General features: G+C 41.3%; 1 protein-coding gene across 1 annotated transcript in view; it reads right to left on the bottom strand.

Moving 5' to 3' along the window:
* The window catches only part of MYO3B (myosin IIIB), a 313,633-nt gene that overhangs the window by 168,665 nt on the left and 125,825 nt on the right, over positions 1-19,143 (bottom strand). Inside the window, exons 12-17 of the mRNA XM_032479659.1 lie at positions 14,476-14,602; positions 13,474-13,684; positions 12,513-12,660; positions 11,107-11,260; positions 9,792-9,880; positions 7,959-8,088 (exon numbers count right to left, since the gene is read on the bottom strand). Coding sequence (XP_032335550.1) covers positions 7,959-8,088; positions 9,792-9,880; positions 11,107-11,260; positions 12,513-12,660; positions 13,474-13,684; positions 14,476-14,602 — 859 coding nt within the window. The remainder of the gene's footprint in view (positions 1-7,958; positions 8,089-9,791; positions 9,881-11,106; positions 11,261-12,512; positions 12,661-13,473; positions 13,685-14,475; positions 14,603-19,143) is intronic.

The raw sequence follows: 19,143 nt of genomic DNA, 5'->3' as shown, positions 1-19,143 counted from the left end.
TGGCTGAATTTGGAGCTAGGAACTTTTGAATGCGAGGAAGGTAAAATGAAGTCACAGAGGTAGGCCCCGATCCAGTATGACTGGTCCTGTAAGAAGCGGAGATTAGGACACAGACAATATACGCACAGACCAAGAGGCGACCACGTGAGGTCACTGGGACAGCAGCCAACTGTAAGCCAAGCAGAGAGACCTCAGAAGAAACCAAACCTGCCAACATCTTGTTCCTGGACTTCCAGCCTCCGAAACGATGAGACAATAAATATCTTTTGTTTAAGTCACTTTTTGTTTGTGGTGCCTTGCTTTGTCAGTCCTAGGAAACTAATACAGATTAGGAGTGAAGATTGGATTTTAGCCTTAGTTTCTCCCTTGCAGGAGTTACTGACTTAACAATTTGTTAGGACTCCTGTGTCCTAGGCATGGGGCATGGGTTGTGGAGTAGAGATGGATAGGCTAATGACAGCTCCCGAAGGAGACAGGGAAATAGGGTGACATGAGAGAGTGGGGAAGCATGGGGCTGTTTTCCACTGGGTGGACAGAGAAGGCCTCTTTGGTGAAGTATTATTTGAGCTCAATTTCTAAATCACAAGGATAGATGTGTAAAGATCTGGGGAATGTTCCAGGCAGAGTGAGCTGCTGGTGCCAAGTCAGGAAAAGGCTATGAATATCTGAGGAATAGAATGAAGGCAGAGAGTGAGGGGTGGAGTCCAAGGAGATGGGGACAGAGGCAGGCAGGGACAGCTCACATAAGAGTATTAGACGAAGAAAGGTGTTTGGATTTTAGTCTAGGTGTGATGAGGAGCCACTGGAGGCTTTAAGCAGGGAAGTGACATGATCAGATTTACATCTTTAGAAAGACGGCAGTTCAGCTGTCAGGCTTAATGAGGCAAGAGCAGAAACTCGTCTAGTGAGGAGACTCAGCTGAGAGCTGCTGTAGACACACCACCCTGCTCTCTGACTTCATCTTCACATGACGTTCTCTCTGTATCTCTGCCCAAATTTTCCTTTTTCATAAGGACACCAGTCATATTGGTTTAGGGCCCACCATGATGATCTCATTTTACCTTGATTGCCTCTGTAAAGACCCTATTTTCAAATAAAGTCACATTCTGAGGTACTGGGGCGTTAGGACTTCAACATATCTTTCGGTGGGGGGGAGGCATAATTCTACCCATCAACCCGTAACAAGGGGTTAAGAAGACGGAAGATATTATATTAATGAGAATGATTAACAAAGAGGAATAAATAGATGATACAAAAGAGAGGAGGAATACTTGCAGTATAAAAGTTCTTGTGAAGGTGACAGGGGAAGTAAGGTAGAGGACAAGTGGAGAGCTGGCTTCTAGTAAGAGCAGGGACAGTTCAGTCATTTGGATTAAAAGGAAAACAAAATGGGAACAGATGCAGGTGGATGGGTAGATTTGGTTCCACCATCTATTTATTTATTCAGCAAATACACAGAGAATGGCTAGTATATGCCAGGTATTATTCAAGATTTTGTGGATACAGTAATGGACAAACCAGACAAAAATCCCTGCCAGCTTGGGACTTACATTATAGTGGAGGAAAATAGAAAATAAATACGCGAAGTGTATGTAGTATGTAAGGTAGTGATAAGTGCTAAGGGAAAATATAAAATAGGAAATAGGTTTATAAATATTGAGTTGGCTGGCATTTTTATTAGGGTAGCTGGGAAAAATAGATTTTGAGAAAAGACCTGAAGAAAGTGAAAAAACTAGCCATGGGTATGTCTTGGGGAAAAATGTTCCAGATGGAAGGAATAGAAAGTTAAAGGGCACCTTCCTAAAACCTACAGCTAACATCATAATGGTGAAAAACTGCATGCTTTCCCTCAAGATCTGGAACCAAGCAAGATGTCTCCTCTCACCACTTCTATACGACTCTCTACTGAAAGTCATAGCCAGTCATATATGGCAAGAAAAAGAAATAAAAGGTATAAGATAGGGAAGAAAGATAAAAGGCTGCTTATTTACAGACAATATGACTGTCTATGTAGAAAATTCCAAGGCATCTACAAAAACAAAATCAAACAAAACTCTTAGAATTAATAACTGAGTTTAGCAAGGTTGTAGGAGATGAGGTCAATCTACAAAAATCCCAGGTACTTCTATACATGAGCATTAAACAGTTGAAGAGAGAAAAAACAACAACAAAATTATACTAGTTCTCCAAATTGAAATACTTAGGTATAAATCTAACAAAACATGTACAGGCTTTATATGCTGAAAACAAAATACTGATTCAAGAAATCAAAGAAGATCCAAATAAGCAGACATTCTGTGTTCATGGATTGAAAGATTCAACATAGTAAAGATGTCAATTCTTCCCAAATTTATCTACAGATTTCATGCACTTATAATCACAATCTCAACAGGATTTTCTAATAGATATAGACAAACTACTTTTAAAAATTTACATGGAAAGTCAAAGGCACTGGAATTGCCAAAACAATTTTGAAAAAGAAGAATAAAGTTGGAGGAATCACACTACCTGCTTTTAAGATTAACTCTGAAGCTGTAAGAGTCAAGACTGTGTGGAATCAGTGACGAGTCTGACATGCAAACCAATGAAACAGATCCACAGAAATAGGACCAATAGGTTTTTGACAAATGTAAAAGCAATCAATGGAGAAAGGGTAGTCATTTCAATAAATTATTTTAGAACTGGACATACTCGTTTTAAAAAATAAATCTCAACCTCACACCTTACACAAAAATTAACTCAGAATGGATGCAGATCTAAATGTAGAATGAAAAAATATTCGCTGAATATCTGTTCACACTCAGAGCCACACAGACTCCTTGGGGGCTCCTTGGTTCTCTCTAGTTAGTCTTTAACATCCCTGCTCAAGTTTTCCTTTCTCACCCACAAGCTGTTCCTTCCAGGAGCCATCCCTGACCACCCACAGCATTTCAGATCAGTGTCAGGGACTTACCATCGTTTTTCCAACCTGCTTCCCTCTCTCTGCCCTGAGTCCTTTGCTCCCCATCTTATTTACTTACTCATCCCTTTTCCACCTCCCTCTCCTTTCCAGTGCTGTAGACCTGGCTTAGAATGCCTTACTATGTTAAATTTTCTCTAGTCTCCTATTAAAATAAAATTAAAAGTAAAAAGAAAAGAAGCTCATCCTGCTCCCTCCCCATCCAAATAAAAAGGGTAGCAAATGGAAGTCAAGGTAGAGACTTTACTACTGACTTTTACTGCAAACCAAATTCCAAGGGAGAAACCCGAATGTCCTTGGACAGAAGAAGGCAATGGAGAGAAAACTCAGTTCCAGATTCTGAAGCAAAACCAGACTTTGGGCTCAAAGAATATCCCCTCTGCACTACTCTTGTTTTTCCTAGTTTCTCCCAAGTTCCTAACTCCTTTAAAACCCCAAATTACTATTTGGAAGTCAGAATTCATGATTCAAAGACAGAAATGGATTTTTTTCAAGTTCCTTTTGAAACCCCCTCCTTTCTTTTCTCCCCTGAGCCTTTTGAACTTTTCTCTAGTTTACTCGTAGCAAGAGGAGCATTCCCCAAACAGGAGAATATGCCACAGAACCTTGTTATAATATCCTTCCTTTTAATGTTTTTCTACCTCGATCATTCAGTTTGAAAAGTCCCAGCTGAAGGGTTAGAAAGCAGTGTTGCTGCCACATCAAATTTTCACATATAAAGTCTTCAGGGAATTTCTTATCAACAGGAAGGATTACAAAGAAAATTTCATCACGTCTGAAGTGGCCCATCTGTGGACCAAAGAGTGGTGGCAAAAGCAAAGAGGGAAATGGAGAGAATCCACACTGCCTGCAGCTGCCTCGTTTACTGGATGTTCACTCAGCATCTAGGAAGGAGAGCGTGCCTTTCAGGCAGAGGCATCTCCACTGCCAGGGGCAGCTGCACATCAGCAGAAACAGCTGCTGGTAAGGGAGCTGCAGGAACCTGGGAGAAGCTGACAACCCTGGGCCTCGTGATCTCATGCTCCATGTTTTATAACTTTTTCAGTGTTTGGGGGTGTCCAAAGTGAACAAGAAGGTGGGTACAGGAAATAAGAAAATGCCAATTGGATTACTCTCTCTGGTTTTATACAAACACACCCAGAGGTTAATCCTCTCAACTCTGATAAGAGATTAAACCAAGGACCAATACTTCTGTTTGATATCCACTAATGAAGGGACTGTCATCTGTCCAGGGGTCCAAAGAGGAGGCTGGCTGTTTCAAGGAATGTCAGCCAGAGGCTCTCTGATGCCTGTGTCTGAAAGCAAAGGACAGCAGCAGTCTGGCTGCCAGGACACTTCAACTTCACTGGACAGGAAAACTTAGACAAAAAAAATTAGAGTTTTTCTTTGCATTTTAAGATAGCTTCTCTTTCTTTTGGGGGGAAAATATTATTGTGAAATGGGCTGCACTTACAGTGTACAAAATATAAACATACAGCATAATGAATACTATAAAGTAAATATCCATGTAACTACCACCAAGACCAGCAGCCAGAGCATTACCAACATCCCATAGAGGTCTTCCCTCTTGAAACTGAGAAGCCCAACACTGGACCTCTTCTTTTTTTTTAACTGAAGTACAGTTGATTTACAATGTTGTGTTAGTTTCTGGTGTACAGCATAGTGATTCTTCAGTTATACATATATATATATTTCATATTCTTTTTCATTACAGGTTATTACAAGATATTGAATATAGTTCCCTGTGCTATACAGTAGAAACTTGTCTACTCTAGTAGATTTCTATCTGCTAATCTCAAATTCTCAATTTATTCCTCTCCCTAATTCCCCTTTGGTAACATTAAGTTTGTTTTCTATGTCCATGAGTCTGTTTCTGTTTTGTAAATAAGTTCATTTGTGTCATTTCTTAGATTCCACATATAAGTGATACCATGTAATATTTGTCTTTCTCTGTCTGGCTTACTGTACTTAGTGTGATAATCTCTAGGTCCACCCATCTTGCTGCAAATGGCATTATTTCATTCTTTTTATGGCTGAGTAGTATTCTGTTGTATTATATTCTTTATTTATTCATTTGTCAATGGATATTTAGGTTGCTTCTATGTCTTGGTTATTGTAAACAGTGCTGCTATGAACACTGGGGTGTATGTACCTTTTCAAATTAGAGTTCCCTCCAGATATATACCCAGAAGTAGGATTGCTGGATCAATCATATGGTAAGTTTACTTCTGCTTTTTTGAAGAATCTCCATACTGTTTTCCATAATGGCTGCACCAAACTACTTTCCCACCAATAGTATAGGAGAGTTCCCTTTTTTCCACACTCCCTCTAGCATTTATCATTTGTGGACTTCTGAATGATGGTCATTCTGATGGTATGATGGGGTACCTCATTGTAGTTTTGATTTGCATTTCTCTGATAATTAGTGATGTTGAGCATGTTTTCATGTGCCTTTTGGCCATCTGGATGTCTTCACTGGAGAAATGTCTATTTAGGTCTTTTGTTAGACCTCTTTTTTAAGTTTGGGGTTAACAGCCTCCAAAGTTTCCCAACTTTGATCTTTTTCCTTCTTTTCTGCAGTTCACCCCCTAAAAAAAGTTTGTAAAATAACCATCCCTGATATCTATGCTCACTGAACTAGTGCCCCATTTAAGAATTTAAGGGTTTGAGACAAGATAAATAAAAATTAAAACAACCAAGAAAATGGTTTCTCATGCACTGAAAATATTAGCATATTCTTTTCCAAAATGCCAGGATGTGTAGGACCTTGCTTCCATGCAGAATGCTGAGCTGGAAAGCCACGTCTCCCTTCATAAGGAATATACAAGTCTTTGCATTTTCACCAAAACAATACAGCCTATTTCTGTCCAGGAAGGTGTTCCCACTTTCAAAGGCTGTAATATAATAAAACCAAAAAATATAGAGTAGGGAGGTTTTAAAATTTAGAAGTTTAATTAATATTCTGACCTTCAACACAGGATGCACAATCTCTTTAGAACTGAGGTTTGAGGGCAAATAGCATCATAAGGAGATAAATTAGTGTTCAATTCCAGATAGAACAGGAAGGTAAAAGAAAGTTCCAGTTGCTTTTAGGCAAAGCCATACTATTTTTACCTCTATATTGCCCTTTGCTGCCTATACAGTGCCTTATCATTAGCAGCTGTTCTATAAATGTCTGTTGATCGAAGGCATTTTCACATGAGTAAGTTCAGAAAAAGAAAACAGAATCAAGCTTATTAGTTTTGATGTAGACTCGTGGCTTCTTAATTAAACTCAAAATGTGAAGAAAAGGAAGCTAAGGATTTCAAAAGAAATTATTCTGCATAATATACAAATCAGGAATACCAGGGAGATTGTCAGGAAAACACGTTTGCTCTAGTCTTATTTTTCATTTTTGTTTCTTCCAGGTGGTGTGGAGTACAGTTTCAAGGCAAGATTCAGAAAGCGTTACAAGGCATGAGGAAAATTCTTTTGCAGAAAACAAAAAATAAGGAGCAGAGTCTATCTCTTTGTTCCTGTTCCTCCTGGCTTTTAGGTGATCAAGGGCAACAGGAGGCTGGCTGCAGAGCTGACTTCTTGCATAGCGCCACCTAGTGGCCCAGACTGCAAACTTGTTTTCACTTTGCCAAAGGTTGAAAAATTAGAAATTCGAAAGTTGTGAACAGATCTGACAAGTCGTCACTCATATTTATGGGAGAGTATAAATGCTAGCTAAGAAGCTATTTGGATAGATTTTATTTCAAAGAGAAGTATCCTATTAATAATGGTCATGTCTTTGCCTCTGTACAGATTCACCTAGTGAGTCCATATGCCTGAGTGTCTGATGAGGGAGCACCAGTCCTGCCACACCTGCCCACACTCCCAGAAGTTGATAATGAATCAAATCCTGGCTATGCCCAAGGGAGGTATGGAAAGGAAGCTGCAGGGCAGCCTTCTGATGGGCACTCTACTATCTTTGCTTAAACGAACACGTTTGAGAAAAGCTGAGAACCTGGCTTCAAAATAAAGATGAAGCCAAGGTTGTAGACTGTGACTTTTTTCTTAACCAAGCTTTTCATTCCTTTGCATGTGGCTAAAATTCAGACCTGGCAACCACTCTCTTTTAGCATGCGAAGGCCCCATGCTAGACATGCTGTCAATGTTTTCACAAGGGACATGGAAAGAAAAGAAGAAATTATGCACAATGATAAAGAGGTTTCTTTGCCTCCTTTCTTAAAAGCATATCTGCAGCTGTTTCCAGACACAACCTGAAAAACAGAAAGCCCTGGAGAGGAGAGCTATGGGAAGATGGGGTCTGCTGCCCAGTCAAAGGCAGCAGAATCCCAGATAAACCAAAGGAGCTTGACCCAATTAGAATCCATTTGGTGAAACAGCAAAGACCAGGATGTTCCATTTATCGGCCCTAGTTTCCTGCTCCTGGTATGAGGACTGACTGAGCAACTAAACAGAAGCGGACTGTAGGTAGGCAAAGGCTATGTACGCAGGCCACCGACAGACCTGTTTCAGGTTGGTTTAGGAGAGTGGTGGGGTGAAGCTAGGTGGGAAGTTAGAACAGTTGACTCCTGAGGACCCCTTGATTGGATGATTTTGGCCCCAGTCCCTTTACTTGAAACCATACATAAATAGAAATAATCTTCCCAGTAATTCTAAGTAAATCAAGACCACTCTAGAGTGTTAGCATGAATTGATGATAACATATGGTTTTATAAGTGGAAGAATAAAAAGCAGGCAGAGAAAATGAGAAGTCTAAGAGCTGATGTTACGGAAAGTGTGTGAGTGTGTCTGTGTACACATGCATTTATATATTGATGCTGTGCAATTAGATGCAAAAGAAATAGTCATTTTTCCTTTTCTTGAACTTAGCTGAACAGCCCTTTACCCCTGCTCAAAGTTCAAAACGTGAGCAGTGCAGCCTCTGTAGTGTTTTAGATACTACGGGAAAACTCCAGAGGACTTGCAGAAACATTAGGCCTAGGGCTCTCAGAGGGGTGCCAAGTACCTGTTTTGGTCAAAGGGATTGAAAAGAGTTGCTGAAGAAGCTGGTTTTCTGATGTTCTCAGTATGACAACCACATCAGCAGGGAGAGTGTCTCTGTTTTTCTCAAGAACCCCAGAAGCATCATATAATACCTGCAACGTGAATAGCAAATCGCAAGTTAGTCAATACTGTCCATCACTGGTGACACTGGCATGCTGTCTGAGGTCGGTCGTTAATCTACCTCTGTATAAAATTCATCTTGACACAGCATGCTTTTAAATTCAGACCACCAGATAAGGGAGGAAAATTGTAATTTTTTAGAGGCCAGTTTATCTTAACTTCTCATTCAACTGTTCTTTGAAGAAGAGAGTCATATTGAAATATCAGATCAAAATACTTATATTGGGCACTCACAATATGAAGCATCCATCCTATGAGGAAAACACTGTTACTGTCTCCATTTTATTGGTGGGCAAACAGAGGCCGAGAGAAGCGCTGAATACTGTGCCCATGATCACACATTTCACCCGTGATGGGCAGGCAACCCCAACACAGGCAGTGTAGCTCCATGCTCACACCTACTGTCCTCTCACTGCTTCTCAAGGCAGTAGTGGCACCTGAGTGATGGCTCAGGGATTCTGAGCAGTTCTCAGTTCTCGGGACGGAGGGGATCCAGGTCAGACAAATTTTAAGGAATGCTCCAGGGAAGTAAGTGTTGAGTGGCAAAGGAATTCAGGAAAGGACACAGAGCCCCAAAGGAAAAGGATCCTTTTCCCCTTAAAATCAAGAAAAGAGAAGAAGAAAGAGGGAAGAGGAGGGTGGGTATGGAACAGGTATAAAAGGACAGAGAGATGGAAAGAGAGGTGCGAGGAGGAGGATGGGAGCAGGAGGCAGAAGAGAAGAACAGGGATGTGGGGGCCAGGGTGGGTGGGATGTGCAGTCAGGCTTCAAGGCTAAGGGAAATAAAACTTTTAAGAGCAAAAACTGGATTGCAATTTCTAAGCAAGATCCAAAACAGATATCATCTCATACCATGTGAGGAGAAAAACAACCCCTTCACTTGTATTAGACTGCCTTTCAACCAATGTCCAGTCAGGCAAAATTAATTTCAACGGCGTGATATGAATGTAAAGAATCATTTCAATAGGTCTCAAATCAACAAAATAATCCAAAATGCCTTTTGTTGAACTCCTACCACGTTCTGGGCCTGGGGCCTCAGCAGACCCCGCCAGAATCAACTGGCCATCATTCAAATGACTCCTTCGAGAGTACCTTGAGCAATGAATTGCTGGCTATGGGAGGAGAGAATTTCCTGAATCACTCACTAATCTGCTTCAGGAACATGAAATTGAGATTGAGCCATAATGTATGAAAAGTGGAGATTTTAGTTCATATTGTAAAAGCTTAACATCTGTATGATAAAGTGAATTTTCATCTAGACATTTTTGGGGCCCTGTAGACACACATTTAAAATACTAAAAATTGAGCCCAACTGGGATACTAACTCTCCTCTGTTACTCACACATCTCCAAATAACTTCTAAATGTGAACGTTCACCACTAAGCACTCCAAAAGCTGTGATACGTTTCTCTCTGGAGAGCTGTCACTTTGAGGCCAAACCTCAGGTGAGAAGCAGATAGCAGCTCTGTGGGCCACCCCCACGAGAAACTGCTTCTTTGCCAGGGGCGGCTTTCTGTGAGCAACACCACTGAGAAAGCTTGGGAATTATGATTAGGTTCTCAAGAAGAATTAAGAGGAGAAAGAAACTGGCAAGCAACTCCAGGAGTGGCACAAACAGCGTAACACAGACACTCACCCCTTGTCAAATTCAGGTTTAATAACTGACTCGCCTCACCTTCCCAGCATAGTGCTGAATGCCAAAGCACAGCTCCATCCCTTTGGGCCTCCAGAAGTATCTGCACCGGAGATTGTCTTCAAATTTATCTGCGTGGATTTTCATGTTTAAAAGTTACAACAGGAACTGTTCGCTCCTTCAGACAAAAATGTGCTCCTCGAACCACAATTACCCAGAATGAGGAATTTCAGAGTAGCCTGATACTATTCTTGGATGAACAATAACGGAGAAAGAGCCCCCCAAACCCCAGTAACATGGGCATTTACAATCAAGTCCTCTCTTCGTTGTTTCATGTTGTCTTTAGTGTCAGGCTGCTCCCTAAGATCTCACGTTCTGCTCTGAGAAGTCCTAGCATGGGCACTGATTACACCAGAAGCCCAGCCAATGAGCTTTAGAACTACGAAGATATCCCACAGAAGGCAAGTAACCCTGGTTTATACTCCTCTTGGCAACTTGTGACAATTTTATAGATAAAAAGGAAGCCACTGAGGGTGACAACCTCAACTCCTAGAAGTGAATCTCTCCCACAAATCAATTTTCCATCCTGGGAAAAGGCTTGAAACTTCCCATTCCTCCCTCAATAAACAATTCCGCTGTTGTTGTGACAGAGCGTCCACTGTGTGAGGAACTGCGCTCAGTAGTAAAGGCATGCGAAGACTGGGGTCTTGTGGCTCAAGGATCTCATAATATAAGTGAGAGATAGGATCATGTCCAACATTGAAGATTCAAGGAGGAGGAGGTGAAGGTCAAGAGGAGCACAGGTAGAGTAGAGAGGGTGTTTAACACCGGGAGGAGGTGTTTTATCATCACTCCATAGATAATGGTAACCCAAATGAAAAGGTGGCTTTAGGAAGAATAATGAGCTGGGAGGAGGGGTATAATATGACCTGGAAGCCAGGAGACCAGAAGGGGCTTTTATACAAACTTGGACTAAAGATGGATGGGGGTCCAGGTAGAGACATGAGAGAAGGGCATGAAAAAGGTGGGGGGGGGGGTAGAATTCTGTACTGGTTATAAGAAATAAGGGAGCAGAAGGTGTAAAATGACATTGACACAGGGCAAAGGTATTTCCATTTGCAGAAACAGGAAAGTGAGGAGGGTTTGACAGATGGTGACAAGTTTGCTTGATGACACAAAATTCTACCAGGACATTTGCTGAACATTTTAATTCATTAAAAGCAGGGTCTGTATTTTCACAATCACTGGGTGGCCTAAGTACCCAGGAAAGATTCCTTAAACCACACTCATTTGATGACATGAGCCAAGTAGCCAAGTTCTCTTCTGCACGTATAAGCCTTTTCCAAAAAGTACCTACCAACCAGGGTCTGGTCAGTTGCTTGGGGAAACCGACTTTCCTCATCCAACAGTGCAAGCAGTCCCAGGGGTTTCTGGAGGAACATATCCAAGAGTGGGCGATTGTCCTCATACTCCACGGGTATGGCGTCAATACCCTCATTCTGATATTCCATCTGGAAGGAAATGGATTGTGACTCTCTCCAGCCCAAAACTGGCCTAGGGACCACCAGCCTGCATGCACTTTCTGTGTCTGGCAACTCTGAACAGGGTGAGTAGTAAAGGACTTTATGTGAATAGTAAAGGACTCTACTGCATAGAATACTGTTGGAGCTTTGGGTTTCAGTCTGACCTAAGGGTGGCCTGGGGCAGGCAACAGAAGAGATGGCTCTCTCTCTCCCAAACACCGACTTGTTAACTCATAATTTAGAAACTGGTGTAGAAAGAAAGGGAAGCTGGAAAAATTTTATTTTGGTGACAAGTATAGTTGAAACCAGGAAGAAAGCAAACTTCTATCTCCTGCAAAGGAATCCTCTCAGACTAAAAAACTAGAAAACCTCCAGTTTTCCTGAGAAAATAAATGGAAGTGACCTGGACTGAAACAAGGTCTAGTTTTGTAGGTCTAGTTTTGTACAAGGTGGGCAGGGAGAGGAGTGTAATATGGATTTATCCAGTTCCAGTGATAAAACCAATACTGGTATTTTCAGTCCACGTCTTTGTGTTTATTTCATTACAGTCCAGTTTGTGTGTCCTCACTTCTGCATTAAAACAAGGGGCTTGGTCAGAATGTTCAGTTATTGCAACTACTTCATAATGGAGAGCCTTGGGGTTGGGGTATGGATTGGGGTGGAGGAGAAGGGCCCCTAGACTTTGGGTCCACTAGCTTCACACCTGGTTTTATTTATCATTAAACTTACGGTGAAAGACTTTCATTTTGAAAAAACCAAGAACAGATCTTACTACTCCCTGAAAATATCCATCCACTTCCTGTGGGACCTGGTGTGAAGGAGACAGGGGACAGGGTGGCCAGTTTTGGAGTTAAGAACAACAAGCACCTGTATCTCGAATTCAAGATCATCCTGTGTTATTTCAGGCATGATCATAGATATTTTTAGTTAAATAAAGTAGAAGAGAATGTAGCATTTTGGGCAATGCACATGAAACAGTTTGGAAACAACATTTAAATAATTGGCTTGTCACCAGCTTCATTCAAGTGAGGAAATGTACCTTTCCATAGAAATGGAGACCTCTTTTTTTCAGACTAAATTTAGACTGCCAATTTATTTTGACAGGATGGCCTCACCAGTGATTTTTTTTTTTTAAGAGTCTTTGACCTGTTAGCCTGACTAACAGGGTTTCTGCTTCAAACTCTGGGCAACCTGCAGACGCCTTCCCCATTGAGTTCGTGACTTCAGAGTTCACTGTTACCTGCTCGAGAGCAAAAACGTGCTGACTGAAATAGTACTGGATTTGCTCATTGGCGATGTTTATGCAGAGCTGCTCGAATGAATTCCTCTGAAAGTTCTCAAATCCAAAAATATCCAAGATCCCCACATTCATACCACCGTCAGCAGCGCTGCATGAGAGAGAAGAAAACCTCTTAGGGGAGGAGACAGCCATCTCAGGACAGTGAGAAGGTATGTGCCCGCGTCTTTATCAACACTTGCAGCCACTCAGGGAAAGCAGCATCCTGCCACCTGTGAGGGGGAAACTAAGTCTTAAACCATTTGCTCCTTGAGTCTCTCAACAGTACTGCCAAATTCTTTTTTTAAGGTAGTAGAATCCTTTCACATCTTCCTCAGAAGCTCCACCTATAGAGAAATTAAAGAGGAACCACTCTGTTTGAAGGGGCTGGGGCTGCTGCTCGTTCATTCTTCCACTTGCCCACCCACAAAGCTTAGCTGGTAGAAGACTTTTTAGAATTTGATGTTGTTAATTCTTCCACACTCCAGAAACGCTGATGCTTACTTATCAAAGAAAAAGTGGTAGTAATGATGTGAGATACTATGCTTTAACACTTTTCATGAACTGTCTCAGTTGATTCTAAAAACACCACCATGAGGAGGGCATTATCCTCATTTTACAGATGAGGAAACTGTAACTTAGAACTAGCACTGATTAAGCTGTGGAGCTTGGATGCATACCCAGTTTGCCCAGCTCCCAGCCAAGCCTGTTCTCTTCAACATATAATGGCTCCGTCAATTGTGTGCCTTTCAGGTATAAATGCTATGGCTCTCCTGGATCCCACTGTGTCTCTTAAAGGAGATAGCCTGAGAGCTTCACTAAAAGAAACTCAAGAGAGGACCAAATGCTTCCTTTTGCAAACTCTATGAGAGACCTGGGCCGGTGACAGCCCTCCCTAAGGCCTCTGCTCCCCAGGAGAACTTGCCATATGTTTTTGTCTGGCTGCAGGAGTGTATTGATGCGATTTACAATCCAGCTGAAGAGCCTCCCATACAAGGCTTTGGACATGGCATCTCGGACGTCTGCGGCCCTGTCAACGGTGTTGGCGCGGATGATGGTCTCACCCCGGGTGACCACACAGTGTGAAGTGAGGGCCTCTTGGAGCTCTTCAGGGCTGATGCAGAGAACAGAAGCAGCTAGAACAGAGGGTAAAGAAGACACGAGAAGATGTAGTCATCTATCCATCCATCCATTCATCCAGCCAGCCAGCATTTATTCTACATCTGCTACGTGTTCAGGCTGTATCCCCAGCACTTCAGATTCTGGGATAAACAAGCCCCGTCCTTAATCCCCAAAGCACCTAGACTGAAGCAGTACCTCCCAAACTTGTAAGAGCCTTTCACAGGTGTTAGATGGAAAAATGTGGAAGGAGGTAGTCGTGGTCAAATTAGTTGGAGCAACTGCTGGAGACTACCGTCTGCTCTTAGAGAGTCACAAAGCACATTAGTATACTAAAGGCCACGAAAAAGTGCTGCGGTTTAATACAAAAGGTGTCTATTTAAATCTGTTTTTTTTTCTAACTCAGAATTCTTATTCCTTGGGCCACCATTATCACCTGTGGAACTTTAAAAATAAATAGGTGGCTGCTTTATCCCCTGCAGATGCTGATTCAGTGAATTGAGTGAGGTCTGACCTCCTGCATTTTTTTGAAAAATCTGTGTATGATTTTCCAAAGCAGCCACTGTTGAGAATCACTGCCCAAAGTTACCCACCACAGAATTCTTTTCTGAAGAACATCTATTTGTAGTTCATGGAAAAAAAAACCCTGATGTTCTATAAAATAGCCTCTAGGAAATACTGGTTAGTGAAAAACCCCAGAGCCAATAGGACTATCAACAGCACACTGTATTTTAGAGTCCTGAAAAACTACCAAAGCGAAAGAAACATGCACTTTGGCAACTCACAGTGCAAAGCATCAAATAATTACCATTTTCCAAGGCTTCAGCATTGGGCACCTCACTTTTATCAGTCTGATGTTGAGAAGAAATAGCTGCAAACTCAATGTTTCCAATATTCAAAATCCCAGCCAAAATTCTGTACACTGAGTGCACTTCCTGAAAAGGACATTGATAGCCATGTTTGGTCATTGCCATTCAAACCAATGAACTACCAGCACTGGGGTGGAACCTGCTAGTTGTCCACCAATGCCCATCCTCACATCTTTCCTGGGCACACAAACAAATTTCTAAACCTCATTTGCATTTAGGGGTGGCCGTGTAACTAAACTCTTAACGAAGGAACACACACAATGATGTGGATCACTTCCAGGCCTGGCCTTATGGAAGCGAGACTGCCTCTTCCATGCTTTCTTTCCCACTATTGCTGCCAGAACTCCAGAAACCCAGCCTCAACCGTGCCATTGATTAGGATGCCTGAGACCAATGACTGGATGGAACAGAGATGTCTGGCAACCTGAACCTCTTACCTTGGGATGCTTGTATTAGAGAGAACTGATCTTTTTTGTTCTTTAAGTCATTTTTAGACTTTCACCCTAACTAATATCAGCTCCCAAATTCAGGTATGGTTCTTTCTTCAAAAAAAGAGAGGAGATACTTCCTTAACCTCTTTTGAATATAGCTTTTATGAAATAGTTGATGGTTCACTAGAACATTTTGGACTTAAATGATGGCGTATACATTACGAATGAGATCAGGAACTATACTGAAAGACTCACTGGAAATTATTTGTGATGTTGTGACAAGAAATATATTTACTTGATCTTCACAACAACTTTTGGCACAAGAGCTTCTAGGACCCTTGGAATCTTCTGAATGATAGGGGTGTCAAGAGTATCCTTTGTTATTCATAACAAGCCCCTTTCAACTACTCCTGAGTTTGTGCTAATGAGATGACTCTCTGAGGATGGGGGAGGGGTGCTGGTTGCCAGAGGAACCAACCACATTATTAAAGGGTTGGAACTTTTAGCCAAATCCTGGACCCCCTCATGGAGGAGGGGAGGGGACAGGGGCTGCAGATTGAGTTAATAAGCAATAAGCAATGACTTAATCAGCCATGCATACGAAATAGAGCCTCTATTAGAACTCCTAATTGACAAGGTTCAGAGCACTTCTGTTGCTGAACACATGAAGGTGGTGAGAGGAGGTGGTGCCCTCTCTCCCAATACCTGACCCTATGCATCTCTTCCATTTGTCTGTTCCTGAGCTGAATCCTTTATAATAAACCAGTAATAGTAAGTAAACTGTTTTCCTGAGTTCTGAGTCCTTCTAGCAAATCACTGAACCTGAGGAAGGGGTATTGGGAAGCCCTAATTTATAGCTGGTGCATCAGAAATAGGAGAATCCTGGGACTGGCAATTGGTGTCTGAGGTGGGGGCAGTCTTGTGGGACTAAGCCCCTAACTTGTACGATCTGACACTAATTCCAGGCAGACAGTGTCAGACTGAATTGAATTGTAGAAGAACTGGGTTAATGCGGGGGAAAAAACTTCACAAAATTGGCAAAATCAAAAGTCATGTGGGTAAAAATGGTTCAAACGATCGAAGTACTTTTTCTATATTGAAAGTGGAATATATAAGTAGTATTAATGGTAAAAAAAAGATAGTACATTTATGTATTCAAACAGTTGCATTTCCTATAAGTGAAAAATAAAATATATAGCCAGAAAATGTCTGCATCCTATGTTTATAGTGAAAGCACTTCTACAAAAAAATATTCAGGCAGGCAACTTGATTTAGTATTAGACACAGCAGCAAACAAATAGGAACTGTCATTAGGCCATTGATAAAGCATTGTCCCCAAATGGAGCCTTCCTGAAAACATTACTCAGTAAAGCCCAAAAAACTGAACACAGACTGTAATAGTGACATCTGCTGGATACCCAATAATGCTACAAAGACAAATGAGGATTTTAAACTGGGCTTCTCCTATACATAAATATTGTTCTCCAAACTTCTAAATCAAAGGCAAGATGTCATGTTTCTGACTTCAAGAATCACTATTTTAATCACACAACTTAAGAGCAGCTAAGGAGAACATCTACCAAATGGGCTTTCTGGGACTAGCCTGGATTTAACATGACAGAACCTCATTACCTTGATCAATACAGGGTGAGGCTTGCAGAATGCAACCAGCGACTTCCCACAGAAGCAGATCCCAGAGAGTGAAACAGACTCCACAGCAGTAAGTTCTCTGTGATTTCTATACCCAGTTATCTCAGGAGCATGTCTAAAACTCTCAATATACTTAGGGGGAAAAAGTATTTCCTCTAATTAAAACACACACACATATACCATGTGTAACCATACAAGCTATGAAACCTCCCAGAATAAGGCTTCCAGGCATTTCACCGCTCGGGTGATCGTCCCCAAAGGAAATGGCAGGCAAAGACCACCCCCTTGAGACCAGCATCTCACCCCGTTGCATCTTTGGCAACATCCTCTTCAGCACAATGCTCAGACATTTCCTCTTTTAAAGAGGAAGACTATCCATAACCTTCAGCAAAAACTTTGGGGTTCAAGCACTGTGCAAAAGACTGAAGTTAACAGTAGGCTGAGCTTCCTTTCTTGGTTCAGAGAAAGAAACTCGAGAAGGGGTGTCCACCGCTTACCTCATTATGGAGACACCAGCCTTACAGTGCCCTCTATGCTCCATATCCAGGCTATTCCAGTGGTCTTTAGTCCTACCCTTGGGTTAATTAGTTCTTCCTTTCTGGCCTAAGAATCTACATGCACTCTTGCGTTCAGGTCAAAACATGACCTATACAGTGGTAGAGTTCAATCAGCAGTGCGTCCATCTGTGGGATTGCTCCTCCCTCCCCAGTACTTCTTAATCCAGTGTCTCTCCTCTCCTCCCCACAGCTGGCCTGGGAGGGATTTTTCACTTTGTTCATTCTCTCTGGCCTCATCTCCAGCTTTGGACCCTTTCCTGGCATCCCTGCCTTTCCAACAGAATCTTGCTATGCAGTTCTCTTACCAGTTTCCAATTTTCTATATGATAAAATGGAATCACCTCACTCAGGAAAATTTTTTTAAAAAATTAAAGAAAAAATTTTTTTGATTTTTTAAAAAAATCAAGAAAACTAATCACTCCAGATAGGCTCCCCAGTTCACCGTTGATGCGTATGAACTCAGTTTCATCACTAATCAGCAAAAGTGGGGGAAGGAAGAGCATTTCTCCACCAAAGCCCTATTCAGAATGTATGGTCTTGACTTCTCTCTTTTTCTCAGACGATACTCCTTTCACTGAGGTAGAAATTCTCTCCATAAAGTTGAGACTAAGGGGGAAGTCAAGAAGAACCTTGGTTTCCTCTGTTAGCCTGGAGCTGATGTAAGGAAACTGCCCCCAGCCAGGATCACGGGCATCTCACACAGTTGTGTCCCTGGTATCTCCCTAGGAGTTTACCTGCCCTCTCAGTCTCTCTTTACCCTGCTCCTTTTTCAATAAGTCTTTAGTTTTTTTACCACTTATGCCCAAAGCACTACATTAGGCCCAGCTGAAGGGCCTTCTTCCTTACAGGCTCTATTCCAATGCCTTCATTCAGTTCCCTTTTCAGAGCCTAACAATATTTGTATCTTAAAAGTCAATGATCAGTTTAAAAAAATTTTTTGCAGGTCAATCATACATCAATAAAGTGTAAAAAACATGCTGAGAACTATAAAATACTGATAAAGGAAACTGAAGGTGGTTTAAAGAACTGGATATCCCATGCTCTTGGGTTGGAAGAATTATTACTGTTAAAATGGCCATATTACCCAAAGCAATCTACAGATTTAATGAGATCCCTATCAAATTACCTAGGACATTTTTCACAGAACTAAAACAAATAATCCTAAAATTTATATGGAATCACAAAAGATCCAGAATAACCAAAGCAATAATGAGGAAAAAGATCAAAGCTTGAGCCAGATTTCAGACAATACTACAAAGCTAAAGTAATCAAAACAGCATGGTATTGGCATTAAAAAAAAGACATATGGATCAATGAAACATAACAGAGAGTCCAGAAATAAACTCACACAACTACCATCAGCTAATCTTCAACAAAGGAGGCAAGAATACACAATGGAGAAAAGACAGTCTCTTCAGCAAGTGGTGTTGGGAAAGCTGGACAATTGCATATAAATCAATGAAGTTAGAACACTCCTCACACCATACACAAAAATAAACTCAAATGGCTTAATGACTTAAACATAAGACAGGACACCATAAATCTCCTAGAAGAGAACATAGGCAAAACATTTTCTGACATAAATTGTAGTAATGTTCTCCTAGGTTAGTCTCCCAAGATAACAGAAACAAAAGCAAAAATAAACAAACAGAACCTAGTCAAACTTACAAGCTTTTGCACAGCAAAGAAAATCATAAACAAAACGAAGATAACCTATGGAATAGGAGAAAATATTGGCAGATGACATGATTGACAAGGGCTTAATTTCCAAAATGTACAAACAGCTCATACAGCTCAATAACAACAACAACAACAACAACTCAATCCAAAAATGGGCAGAAGACCTAAATAGATATTTCTCCAAAGAAGACATACAGGTGGCCAATAGGCATACAAAAAGCTGCTCAGTATTGCTAATTATCAGAGAAATACAAATCAAAACTACAATGATGCACCACCTCATACCAGT

The sequence above is a fragment of the Camelus ferus genome, chromosome 5 (genome assembly GCF_009834535.1).
Source record: "Camelus ferus isolate YT-003-E chromosome 5, BCGSAC_Cfer_1.0, whole genome shotgun sequence".
In the NCBI taxonomy this organism is placed as follows: Eukaryota; Metazoa; Chordata; class Mammalia; order Artiodactyla; family Camelidae; genus Camelus; species Camelus ferus.
This window is presented reverse-complemented; position numbering and strand designations above follow the sequence as displayed.